Source organism: Anomaloglossus baeobatrachus, chromosome 12 (genome assembly GCF_048569485.1).
Source record: "Anomaloglossus baeobatrachus isolate aAnoBae1 chromosome 12, aAnoBae1.hap1, whole genome shotgun sequence".
Classification (NCBI taxonomy): Eukaryota; Metazoa; Chordata; class Amphibia; order Anura; family Aromobatidae; genus Anomaloglossus; species Anomaloglossus baeobatrachus.
The window spans coordinates 111,755,214-111,769,245 of NC_134364.1; the positions used below are offsets into that span (position 1 = coordinate 111,755,214).

Genomic DNA, 14,032 nt, shown 5'->3' on the forward strand with positions numbered 1-14,032 from the left:
GGCCATACAGCATGCCTCCCGACACACCTGCTGCAACAGCAATCTCCCCTACCACAACCGTGTCCTGCGCTAGCATGCTTCACCCCCGACACGCGCGCGCACACACACACACACACACACACACACACACACACACACACACTTACACTTCCCGGCCTTACCAAACATGGGCATCCTCAACGGTGCCTAAACACACACATCCTTCCTGGGCCCTGCACACTGGTGTCCTTTCCAATCCCACCACACCACAGGGGCGTCCTTCCTGGCCCCACCACACCACACCACACCAGACCAGACCAGACCGGCGTCCTTCCCAGCCCCGCCACACCGGCCTCCTTCCAGGCCCCGCCACACCGGCCTCCTTCCCGGCCCCGCCACACCGGCCTCCTTCCCGGCCCCGCCACACCGGCCTCCTTCCCGGCCCCGCCACACACCAGCATCCTTCCCAGCCACACCACACAGACGTCCTTCCAGGCTCCGCCACACCGGCGTCCTTCCCGGCCCCGCCACACCGGCGTCCTTCCCGGCCCCGCCACACCGGCGTCCTTCCCGGCCCCGCCACACCGGCGTCCTTCCCGGCCCCGCCACACCGGCGTCCTTCCCGGCCCCGCCACACCGGCGTCCTTCCCGGCCCCGCCACACCGGCGTCCTTCCCGGCCCCGCCACACCGGCGTCCTTCCCGGCCCCGCCACACCGGCGTCCTTCCCGGCCCCGCCACACCGGCGTCCTTCCCGGCCCCGCCACACCGGCGTCCTTCCCGGCCCCGCCACACCGGCGTCCTTCCCGGCCCCGCCACACCGGCGTCCTTCCCGGCCCCGCCACACCGGCGTCCTTCCCGGCCCCGCCACACCGGCGTCCTTCCCGGCCCCGCCACACCGGCGTCCTTCCAGGCCCCGCCACACCGGCGTCCTTCCAGGCCCCGCCACACCGGCGTCCTTCCAGGCCCCGCCACACCGGCGTCCTTCCAGGCCCCGCCACACCGGCGTCCTTCCAGGCCCCGCCACACCGGCGTCCTTCCAGGCCCCGCCACACCGGCGTCCTTCCAGGCCCCGCAACACCACACGGGCGTCCTTTCCCTAGCATACTTTACCCTCCTGCCTTATGAGCAGTATAGTGCACTCAGCCAGCAGCCACACAGTGAAGTAGTGGAAAGCCTCGGATCAGAGGTCTTGTTTTCTTATGTGGGCGAGTACGGTCAGATCTCTATCTCTGCACATTCTCCAGCCATTGCCAAAGTATCTCAAAAGCAAAGCAACCTGCAGGCTGGAAACAATGACTGCAGAAGTCTGCAGGTACAGTAACGCCACTGGATGAGCTGGTGCAGATAGGAGGGCACAGGTAGGATCATTGCTGGCATCACGCACATTGCCAGGAGCAGCAACTGCCTCCTGTTCACACAATGCAAACAAACAAGCAGCTCCTGGCTTTCCAGCCGTTATTGTACTTTCCCCCCTCCCTTCAGTGCACTTCTACATTGGTCGTTTCAGCGTCACTGCTGCTGTAATCACAGGACCCATCCTCAGCAGGGAGGAAGTAAAGCATCTCAGCTGCAAACTCCACATATGACGCCCTAACCGGAGACTGCCGTGTGCGTTCCCCTTGTGCCGGCGCTGTCACCTCACCTGTGAGTGAAGGCTTAAAAGGCAAATTTTGCCAGAGTTAATGACTTGTCGCACCGAGTCCACGCTGGTGCCGTACAGGTTTTTCTCGTATTCCCCGTATTCAATGAACTTTCCGGAAGCAATGTCCGTCTCGAAGGTTTGTCTGGAGACAAAGTGATAGTCTCTGCCGGCAACTTCATTATCTCGTCGACTCCGAGTCGTATCTAGACGCAAAAAGACAAAAGCAGAGGTCAGTGAATATGGCCCGAATTATACAGGTGACAGCTTTGTCTTAAAGGGCCATTCCCAGACACAAAGATTGCCTTATGGATGGGTTACTTGGTAAATCCCAAAAAATCCGCTCATTCACTGTCTATGGGAGTGACAGAAATACAAGCGTCCTATAGTCAATGAATGCAGCGGAGGCGTAGATCTGCTCCATTCAGAACGAGGCTCTGCAGGGAATAGTTCCCAGAATATACAGCCTTATTCTCTGGATTTTTTGGGGGGGGGGGGGGGGGTCTCGGTGGTCAGACCCCCAGTGATCAGGCGTTCTCCTCCACCCTAATGATTGAGGACAGATTTTGCTATGTAATACGAGGGATGTGTCACTTACTGGGCTGCTTGCTGTCATTTTCATACAATCCGTTTTCTCTGTTGCAAATCGGTGTTTAACCCCGCCCACACCACCGATTGGTTGCTTTCTCTGTGCACAGAGAAAGCAACCAATCCGTAGTGTGGGTGTGGTTGGACTAGGAGGCATGAGACACCTAGTCCAGCAGTGATAATTTCCTGCTGATAAAGCACTGATTGTATTTTAACTCACAATCCAGTAAGCGATATATCGCTGGAATCAGGGTCTCTGCCCCTACATCATCGTACTCTCAGATTACATAGCAAAAAACTGCTGACAAATTCCCTTTCAGCCTTCCAATCGATTTCACTAATTTGAAAGGTAATGGATCTGTTAAGGTTTCACTTAATTTTATGGAGAATATCTATCTACTCAATAAAAGTTCAAAACCAGCCACAAATCATGGACTAAAGTGTAGGGATAAAAAGAAGTCTGATCAGAGGTGATGAAGGGGATGTGGGCTCTGAGTCCAGCAGTGAGCATACGCGACTGTGGCTCCATATCCTGGTTATAGCAGTGGCAGTCGCGCATGCTCACATAGACCTATGGAAGTGAATGGAGCATTGCTTCTGCATGCACTATATGGCTCAGTTCACAAAGAAGTCGGACCGCCGCCAAGCCTTCTCACAAGTCTGGTCTACCCAGAAGAGATTTATCAATTGCCTCTATATATGCACCAGGCTGCCTCGTGTCACAGCAGCACAGAGGGATGACAGCACAACTGCAGGAAGGAGTGACGGAGGCGACTGTGTGCAGAGGGAAAGTATCTGGGATAACTGGTCTGACAGCGAGTAGATGCAGCACCAGCTGGCGGTTTTCTCCCCGATCTGATCTCACTTCGCCTCTGAGTATTCTGGAATCTGACGTGAGTAAAAAAAACCAAAAACATTCCCTGCTCCCAGAGGCGGGAGGCGAGTACTCACGAGGTACGGCGACGGCAAACCTATCGGCCTCGCTGTTCATCAGGCGCTGCCGCAGCTCGTTCTGCCCGCAGTTCTGCGGCCCTATGAGGACTATGGGCCGCTTTCTGTTTGCTGGTTGGTGGTAGAGGGACATTTCTTCGTAGGTCAGGATCTCTTCATTGTCGTAATCTAGAAAAGTAGGAAATAAATGCATAAAAATTGTGCTCCTTAAAGGAACAACAATGTTCTTGACCAGATCACGAATAGTAAGACCAGTTTCCAATACGACCTTGAGCTCAACATATGCCAAGCATCATACATTCGGGATCATGTCCTATGACCACATGACACTAACAATAAAGAACGCATTAAAATAAAGCTGACAAATTTAAAAAAAGAAGAAGAAGAAAAAAAAAAAAAAAAGGAGTACAGATGCTGGCAGTGATGACTTTGCATTGGTCTCCTTCTCTGAGTGATGTGCTTACATAATAAAACACTGCAGCAGCTAGTGATAGTGATAGACAGGCGCAGAGCCGAACCATCACTGCCATCAGCTGTACTTCAAAGGAGTAGGTAGTAATATCAATGCAACTGATGGCAGCAAATAGTCTGGGGTTAGTAATGCCTGTAAGTGGCTTAAAAGCTCAGTGTTTTTCCCAGTCTATTAGCTTCCTTCAGCTGCACTGATATCAGTACGTACTGATTTGGAGTACAGATGATGGCAGTCATGGATCACCAACGGTCTCCTCTGAATGTTGTGCTTATCAGATTGATCACCTGCAGCAGTTATTCCAGTTTGTGATACACAGGTGCTGAGCCATCACTGCCAACATCTGTACTTCAAATGAATATGTTGTGCTATCAATGCATCTGATGGCAGGAAAATAGTCTGATGTTAGTAATGCATATGACCTCCAAACACCAGGTTTATCCTGGTATATTTGATGTACATCATTAAGTACTGATTTGGAGTACCGATGAAGGCAGTGATGGATCAGTACTGATCTCATCCTCTTAGGGTTCTGCTTATCCCCAGAGAGAGAGGCAGGTGCTGAGCTGCCCCATCACTGCCATCATCTGTACTCCATATAAGTACATGCTGATAACGCAGCTGAAGGCAACAAATAGACTGAGGTTAGGAATTTATGTAAGTGGCTTCCAAACCCTCACATTATTCAGTATAATTCCAGGCCTTCAGCTGCATTGATGTCAGACTGGAGTACCGATGATGGCAGTGATGGGTCAGCAATTTATCCCCAGAGATGGGTCATTTCAGAAACCTATCTCTGGGGATAAACTGCTGACCCATCACTGCCATCATCTGTACTCCACATCAACATTTTGATATCAATGCAGCTGAAAGCAGAAAATATACTGGTGGAAAGAATGCAATTTTTTTTTTTTTACAGGACAAGTCCCCTAATAAATTGATTTGCAAGGTTTCAGAACTTTCCATTCTGGGCAAAATAATAAAAAATGTAAAAAAACGGAGCGTGACATGCAGCTCACTCCGGAGAGGACGTGACGTACCATCGTTCTTATTGGCATTATATAAGATTTTTTTCCTCTTTTTCTTGTTTTTCTTCGCACACCACAATTTCCCTGTAAAAGAAAACGAGAAATTAGAAACGCGGTGGCTTTATTAGCGGGATTATACGACATTCTGCCGGCGGCGGTGCCCGGACCTTGCCCCAGGACAACTTCTCTTTCTCAGGATACAAGACCTTTTACGGCGTAGCTATATAATTATTACACAACCCCCGGCGGCCAGAGATCATTGACTAGGAGACAAGTAACAAACGCCGACATAAAATAATAAATCTGACGCTCACGCGCTTGACAGCGGATTACTACACACATCAATGCGAAAAATCAAATATTTATTTATTTTTTTTCTTTTTCAAAAAGTTGCTTTCCTCTCAATTAACTCTTTCATTACTTTCATTATTGTCTAAACTTTTTCGCCACTTTTTGCGTATTTTTTGCCTTTTTCCCTCCACTAATTTTTTTTATGTTTCTGCTATGATGGTTTGTTTTTAGCAGGACCAGTTCTAGTTTTCAATGACACCCTTCTAGAAACATACTGACATATGGAGGGGGGTGGGGGCATTTAAATCAAATGTATGCCTTGTTTATTATTTTATAAAAAATTCTAAATTATAAACTATAAAATAAAAAAAAAAAAAAAAAAAGTATTAATAAAAAAAAATAAACAAAAAAAGAAAATAAAAAACTTTATATACAAATATAATTTTATTTTTAATATTTTAATATTGTAATACAATGATATTAAAAGTAGTAATAATAATAGTAATAATGATAAAAATAATATTGATAATATAAATAAAATAAAAAATATTTTTACTAACATTATTTTTACTATAATTACTTTTAATATTTTAATAATAATAAAAGTATTAATAAAAATATTATTTTTATTATTGTAATACAATGATATTTAAAGTGATAATGATACAAATAATAATAATAAAAAATAAAATATAATTATTATTTTTAATAACATTATTTTTACTATAATTACCTTTAATATTTTTATAATAATAATAATAATAAAAAAGTAATAAAAAGAATTATTTTTAATTTATTTTTATTATTGTAATACAATAATGATATTAAAAGTAATAAAAATAATGATAATATAAATAAAAAAATAAATATTATTTTAATAACATTATTAATTATTTTTACTATAATTACTTTTAATATTTTTATAATAATAAAAAATAATATTAAAAATAATAAAAAATAATTATTTTAATTTTTATTATTTTTATTCTTAATAATAATAATAATAATAATAATAATAGCGAGTCTTCAATTTCTGAGGCCTCTGAATTATTTTTTGGGGGGCATGCTGAGCTCAAGCTTTTGTTAATAACATTTTATACCATTTTGTGTTGAATAAAATCTAATTAAAAAAAACAAACCAATTCTGGTGTTGTGATTTTTATTTCCTTCTCCTGCGAGTTAACGGTTTAAATATACATACATATTTATATATATATATATATATATATATATATATATATACATACATATACATATATATTATATATATATATACACATATACACATATAGACATACACACATATATACACATTAGTAAGATTTCACAGATAGCAGCAATGGGGAACCTTCGGTAGTAGGAGAAGCCGATCCATTGCTGGTGGATGCCCATGTATCTTAAAACCCTTTGAACACCGCTGTCAGATATCGTCAGCTGCCTCTTAATGGTTAAGCAGCAGTGAACAGAGCTGGCACCAGTTACTGCTTTAAGCAGCAGGTAACCAGCAGTGAACAGAGCTCGGACCAGTTGCTGCTTTAAGCGGCAGGTAACCTGTTATTAAAAAAAAAAAATCGAGCTGGACAAAAAACAGCCAACGAAACATTTTTGGGGTAAAGTTGATAGCTGGATATATTTGGGAGGTTGGCACCACTGGGATGTGCTTGGGAACACTGCTGCAATCATTAAGTATTGTATATCCTAGCACTACGGCTATTATGGGAATAGTTGTTATGCAAGTGACACCAGAAGTATGGCGCACGATGTGACACACTACAACACAAGGGGTACACCGGGGACACTTAACAACGGTGGGTAGTGAGGGGGAAGATGGACACCTCCTTCACTTACCTACCAATATACCCTACACTCCTAGCCAGTCCCTATACAGATTCTGTACCTGGCGCAGACCAGGATACCTGAGATCCTGGCAGACCCTGTAATAGCCCTGGCTAGTGAGCGGGCAGGTGAGGGATGCTAGCCCCACCGCTGCACTAATAAACACACTAGGGAAGGAAGACTAGTCTCTACAACAAGAGAGGACCATGACAATAGTCCAGAGGAAGAAATAATCCCATTGCCTATGCTCTCAGTTGGACTGTCTGAGAGCTGGACTCAGTTTTCTCCAGCAGTCCGATAGGGACAAATGGAGCAGGTGATGATAGGGAGGGATAAAAGGTGATGAGTGGAAGGGGGGAAGGGGGGGGGTGGGGCACAACAACCTATACGTCCGCCCTGGCGTGGTATACAGGTGTGCGAGTCACTAGCGGACAGCTATCCGACCACATACCTGACTTTTCCGGCTCTTTATCCTCTTCTATAGTCTGCTTCATCGCTTCACGTTGCTGCTGAAAACTTTTTCCTAAGAAAAAAAAAATATCAAAATAATTAACGCCACAATAGAAATGTGTTTTTGAGGCGCTAAAGCTGGAGACGTCACCTGGCACGAGCCCGGCGAGAGGCTGGTTATCTTCATCCCCGTCCCGGTACGCCTGCCACCAGTTGGGGTCATCTTGGCTGATGATGTGGAGGATGTCCCCTTTCTGGAAGGAAAGGCCCAGCTCTCGGCATGGGACGTACGGGTCGTCTGTAGGGTCATAGTCAAAGTGTGCCTTCACGTGGACCTGCGGAGGACGGCAGAAACTAATCCCTGACCATCCTGCGTATAAGCATCTATCACAGATCACTGCACGGGCGATTGTGAAATATTAGAGGTCTCCTCACCGCGGGGGGCAGGGAGGACGAGAAGTCAGTCATTAGGAGATAAGAGGATCAGTGAACTATTTCAAGGTGAAGAGCGATGGAGATGGTGACAATGATCTGCAGTCACACTGCTCTACCCGTATGTGGTGTATACACGGGTCAGCCGGGTCCCCGTGATCCTCACAATCAGGGCTCACAGCTAAATCCCCTGTATCCCCCCCATACTTATTATAAAGACTATTCCCAGGTTACAATATGCCCGAGAGCCCGATGCCCCGATACACACATAATGACCGGACACAGGGCACCGCTCATCCAGCCACTTACCACGCTCTCCCGGGTCGGCGGCGGCCTGACCTGCTGGCTGGGGATCAGCACGAAAGACAGCGTCCCATGCATCTCCGCCTAGGAAGGAGAACAGGAGTCAGGACAGTGAGAAGCAAGAGGGAGCGCGCCTCATAAAGAGTGTGCACCGGAGCGCAAGCAGCGGGGGGGGGGGACTCTGCACACAGGAGCGCAAGCAGCGGGGGGGACTCTGCACACAGGAGCGCAAGCAGCGGGGGGGACTCTGCACACAGGAGCGCAAGCAGCGGGGGGGACTCTGCACACAGGAGCGCAAGCAGCGGGGGGGACTCTGCACACAGGAGCGCAAGCAGCGGGGGGGACTCTGCACACAGGAGCGCAAGCAGCGGGGGGGACTCTGCACACAGGAGCGCAAGCAGCGGGGGGGACTCTGCACACAGGAGCGCAAGCAGCGGGGGGGGGGGGACGGGGACTCTGCACACAGGAGCGCAAGCAGCGGGGGGGGGAACTCTGCACACAGGAGCACAAGCAGCGGGGGGGGCGGAACTCTGCACACAGGAGCACAAGCAGCGGGGGGGGCGGGGGACTCTGCATACAGGAGCACAAGCAGCGGGGGGGGGGGGGGGGGGAAACTCTGCACACAGGAGCACAAGCAGCGGGGGGGGGGCGGGGGACTCTGCATACAGGAGCACAAGCAGCGGGGAGGACTCTGCACGCCGGGTCACAAGCAGCGGGTGGGGGACTCTGCACACCGGAGCACAAAGCAGCAGGGGGGGGGGACGACTCTGCACACAAGAGCGCAAGCAGCGGGGGGGGGGGGGGGACTCTGCACACAGGAGCACAAGCAGCAAGAGGACTCTGCACAGAAGAGAACAGGTGCATACTAACATTGTGTGCATTCTCATCGCTCCCCTGTGTATAGCGGCCGCTTGCACGCAGGATCATAAATCAGTGAGTGGGGGGGGGGGGGGGGGGACGCTGCACACAGGAGAGGGAGATGTGAGCATACTAGCAATGTGTGTGTTCTCTCTCCTCTCCTGTGTGCAGTCAGTGAGGGTACTGCACACAGGAGAGGAGATGACAGCAGGCGCACTGACACTGTGTGTGCTCCCACCTCTTTCCTGTGTGTACCGGCTGCTTGCTGCACACAGGATCACAAAGCAGCGGACAGATGGAGATTAGAAGGCATGCACACTGACACTGTGTGCGTTGTCTCCTCCTGTCCGCAGTGGCCGTCTTCTGCATCCTCAGCCCGCTATTGCCCACTATACACCGGATGGGCCCACAATGCCCCTGCATGCACTGACAGTGTGCGTTGTCTCCTCCTGTCCGCAGTGGCCGTCTTCTGCTTCTTCAGCCCGCTATTGCCCACTATATACCGGATGGGGCCACAATGCCCCTGCATGCACTGACACTGTGTGTGTTGTCTCCTCCTGTCCGCAGTGGCCGTCTTCTGCATCCTCAGCCCGCTATTGCCCACTATACACCGGATGGGGCCACAATGCCCCTGCATGCACTGACACTGTGAGCGTTGTCTCCTCCTGTCCACGGTGGCCGTCTTCTGCATCCTCAGCCCGCTATTGCCCACTATACACCGGACGGGGCCACAATGCCCCTGCATGCACTGACACTGTGAGCGTTGTCTCCTCCTGTCCGCAGTGGCCGTCTTCTGCTTCCTCAGCCCGCTATTGCCCACTATACACCGGACGGGGCCACAATGCCCCTGCATGCACTGACACTGTGTGTGTTGTCTCCTCCTGTCCGCAGTGGCCGTCTTCTGCATCCTCAGCCCGCTATTGCCCACTATACACCGGATGGGGCCACAATGCCCCTGCATGCACTGACACTGTGTGTGTTGTCTCCTCCTGTCCGCAGTGGCCGTCTTCTGCATCCTCAGCCCGCTATTGCCCACTATACACCGGACGGGGCCACAATGCCCCTGCATGCACTGACACTGTGTGTGTTGTCTCCTCCTGTCCGCAGTGGCCGTCTTCTGCATCCTCAGCCCGCTATTGCCCACTATACACCGGACGGGGCCACAATGCCCCTGCATGCACTGACACTGTGTGTGTTGTCTCCTCCTGTCCGCAGTGGCCGTCTTCTGCATCCTCAGCCCGCTATTGCCCACTATACACCGGACGGGGCCACAATGCCCCTGCATGCACTGACATTGTGAGCCCGGCTCTTGCAGAATGTGTGTTCAGGGCTGGGAATTCAGATCAGGCATCACTCCACAGTGATCGCTATCAGTCAGTTGGTAATTGAGTGGGTGGAAAGTTGCACCAAATACCAGCCGCGGATGAGAAAGTTCCTGGTGTGCAGCGCCCTCCACCCACCGCCATCAGAGCGGGTTCCTGTCACCGGTTTTGTGCTGGTGAGTGCAGACACAACCTCATTACACAGCACTACTCGCACTCTCTTACCAGCAGCTCAAACACATCATTGACATCCTTCCCCCGTATCTCGATCCCGTTGATCTCCAGGATCTCGTCTCCTTCGTGCAGGAGGCCGCTCTTCTCCGCCGCTCCGCCCTTGACTATGCGGCTGATGATAACCGAGTCCAGTTCGTTTCTCACCGTGGCACCCTGATGCACGTAAAAAGAAGGGAATTTTGTTACTTACCGTAAATTTCTTTTCTTCTAGCTCCAATTGGGAGACCCAGACGATTGGGTGTATAGCTACTGCCTCCGGAGGCCACACAAAGTATTACACTAAAAAGTGTAAGGCCCCTCCCCTTCTGCATATACACCCCCCGTGGGATCACGGGCTGCTTCAGTTTTAGTGCAAAAGCAAGAAGGAGGAAAGCCAATAACTGGTTAAACAATTCAATCCGAAGGAACATCGGAGAACTGAAACCATTCAACATGAACAACATGTGTACCCGAACAACCAAAAATCCCGAAGGAACAGGGGCGGGTGCTGGGTCTCCCAATTGGAGCTAGAAGAAAAGGAATTTACGGTAAGTAACAAAATTCCCTTCTTCTTCGGCGCTCCATTGGGAGACCCAGACGATTGGGACGTCCAAAAGCAGTCCCTGGGTGGGTAAATTAATACCTCAAGTTTGGACCGTAAAAACAGCCCTTCCCTACATGGAGGCAACCGCCGCCTGCAGGCATCCGCCTAAGCGTAGGCATGCACCTGATAACGTTTGGTGAAGGTGTGCAGACTCGCCCAGGTAGCCGCCTGGCACACCTGCTGAGCCGTAGCCTGGTGCCGTAATGTCCAGGACGCACCCACGGCTCTGGTAGAATGGGCCTTCAGCCCTGATGGAACCGGAAGCCCAGCAGAACGGTAGGCTTCAAGAATTGGTTCCTTGAGCCATCGAGCCAGGGTGGATTTGGAAGCCTGCGACCCTTTGCGCTGACCAGCGACAAGTACAAAGAGTGCATCCGAGCGGCGCAGGGGCGCCGTGCGGGAAATGTAGATTCTGAGCGCTCTCATCAGATCCAACAAATGCAAATCCAATTCATATCGATGAACTGGATGAGGACAAAAGGAAGGTAAGGAGATATCCTGACTGAGATGAAAGGGGGATACCACCTTAGGGAGAAACCCCGGAATCAGGCGCAGCCCTACCTTGTCTTGGTGAAACACCAGGAAGGGAGCTTTGGATGACCGCGCTGCTATCTCGGACACTCTCTGAAGAGACGTGACCGCTACCAAAAAGGCCACTTTCTGTGAAAGTCGAGAAAGTGAAACATCCCTCAGAGGCTCAAAGGGCGGCTCCTGGAGAGCAATTAGTACCCTGTTCAGATCCCATGGGTCTAACGGCCTCTTGTACGGAGGGACAATGTGACAAACCCCCTGCAGGAACGTGCGTACCTGAGGAAGTCGTACTATGCGCTTCTGAAAGAATACAGACAGCGCTGGGACTCGTCCGTTAAGGGAGCCGAGCGACAAACCTTTTTCCAAACCAAATTGCAGGAAGGAAGGAAAAGTAGGCAATGCAAATGTCCAGGGAGACACTCCCTGAGCAGAGCACTAAGATAAGAATATCTTCCACGTCTTGTGGTAGATCTTGGCAGACGTCGGCTTCCTAGCCCGTCTCATGGTGGCAAAGACGTCTTGAGATAATCCTGAAGACGCTAGGATCCAGGACTCAATGGCCACACAGTCAGGTTCAGGGCTGTAGAATTCAGATGGAAAAACGGCCCTTGGGACAGTAAGTCTGGCCGGTCTGGTAGTGCCCACGGTTGGCCGACCGTGAGATGCCACAGATGCAGGTACCACGACCTCCTCGGCCAGTCTGGGGCGACGAGGATGGCGCGGCGGCAATCGGAGCTGATCTTGCGTAGCCCTCTGGGCAACAGTGCCAGAGGGGGAAACACATAGGGTAGCTGGAAACGCGACCAATCCTGAACTAAGGCGCCTGCCGCCAGAGCTCTTTGATCGTGAGACCGCGCCATGAAAGTCGGGCCCTTGTTGTTGTGCCGAGACGCCATTAGGTCGACGTCCGGCCTCCCCCAGCGGCTACAGATTTCTTGAAACCCGTCCGGGTGCAGAGACCATTCCCCTGCGTCCATGCCCTGGCGACTGAGGAATTCTGCTTCCCAGTTTTCTACGCCCGGGATGTGAACTGCGGATATGGTGTATGCTCTGTCTTCCACCCACATCAGAATCCGCCGGACTTCCTGGGAGGCTTGCCGACTGCGTGTTCCGCCTTGGTGGTTGATGTATGCCACCGCTGCGAAGTTGTCCGACTGAATTCGGATCTGTTTGCCTTCCAGCCTCTGCTGGAAGGCTTGCAGGGCAAGATACCCTGCCCAGATTTCCAGAACATTGATCTGAAGGGTGGACTCCTCTGAAGAGAGTCCTTGCCCGTCTGAGAAAGGGGTACGTTCCTGTCTAGGGACGTCGACTTCCCATCACATTGGCGAAGAATGTCCTATAGAAGTGGACGCAGATGAAACTGCGCGAAAGGGACTGCCTCTGCATGAGGCGTCTTAAGGGGTGTGACTGGCCTTGAAGGAGAGACTGCACCCCCGTCTGTAGTGAACGCTGTATGTCCAGCGGGAGCTGCACTATCGCTGAGAGAGTGTGAAGCTCCATGCCAAGATATGTCAGCGATTGGGTCTGTGACAGATTTAACTTTGAAAAGTTTATGATCCACCCGAAACTCTGGAGAGTCTCCAGCGCCACGTTCAGGCTGTGTTGGCATGCCTCTTGAGAGGGTGCCTTGACAAGTAGATCGTCCAAGTAAGGGATCACAGAGTGACCCTGAGAGTGCAGGACTACTCCCACTGCTGCCATGAACTTGGTGAAAAGCCGTGGGGCTGTCGCCAGACCGAAGGGCAGGGCTACGAACTGAAGATGCTCGTCTTCAATAACGAATCGTAGCCAACACCGGTGCTCTGGAGCAATCGGCCCGTGGAGATAAGCATCCTGATGTCTATTGACGCTAGGAAATCTCCTTGAGACATTGAGGCAATGACGGAGCGGAGGGATTCCATCCGGAACCGCCTGGTTTTCACGTGCTTGTTGAGCAGGTTTAGGTCCAAAACGGAACGGAAGAGCCGTCGTTTTTTGGTACCACAACCAGATTGGAGTAAAAACCGTATCTTGTTCCTGAGGAGGAACAGGGATTACCACTCCTTCTGCCTGCCGAAGAGCATCGGCTCGGTCGGGAGGTGAGGAAGTTCTGAAGATCTAGTCGGAGGACGAGAACAGAACTCTATCCTGTACACGTGAGACAAAATGTCTCTCACCCACCGGTCTTTGACCTGTGGCAGCTAAATGTCGCCAAAGCGGGAGAGTCTGCCACCGACCGCGGATGCGGAGAGAGAGGGCTGAACGTCATGAGGAAACCGCCTTGGTAGCGGTTCCTCCGGCTGCCTTCCTTGGGCGTGATTGAGCCCGCCAGGAATCTGCGCCTCTCTGAGCCTTTTGAGTCCTTTTGGACGAGGACAATTGGGACCTGCCCGAGCCTGGGAAGGACCGAAACCTCGACTGTCCCTTCCTCTGTTGGGTGTTGTTTGATCTGGGCTGGTGTAAGGAAGAGTCCTTACCCTTGGACTGTTTAATGATTTCATCCAATCGCTCACCAAACAGTCTGTCACCAGATAATGGCAAACTGGTTAAGCACT

The 14,032-nt window shown here is 50.5% G+C and overlaps 1 protein-coding gene across 2 annotated transcripts in view; it reads right to left on the bottom strand.

The window, feature by feature from the left end:
• Positions 1-14,032, bottom strand: part of PALS1 (protein associated with LIN7 1, MAGUK p55 family member) — a 55,178-nt gene that overhangs the window by 14,217 nt on the left and 26,929 nt on the right. For both annotated transcript variants that reach the window (XM_075330502.1, XM_075330503.1), the window contains exons 6-12: positions 10,373-10,534; positions 7,974-8,051; positions 7,384-7,567; positions 7,234-7,305; positions 4,668-4,739; positions 3,159-3,326; positions 1,623-1,825 (exon numbers count right to left, since the gene is read on the bottom strand). In XM_075330502.1, the coding sequence (XP_075186617.1) occupies positions 1,623-1,825; positions 3,159-3,326; positions 4,668-4,739; positions 7,234-7,305; positions 7,384-7,567; positions 7,974-8,051; positions 10,373-10,534 (939 nt within the window). The remainder of the gene's footprint in view (positions 1-1,622; positions 1,826-3,158; positions 3,327-4,667; positions 4,740-7,233; positions 7,306-7,383; positions 7,568-7,973; positions 8,052-10,372; positions 10,535-14,032) is intronic.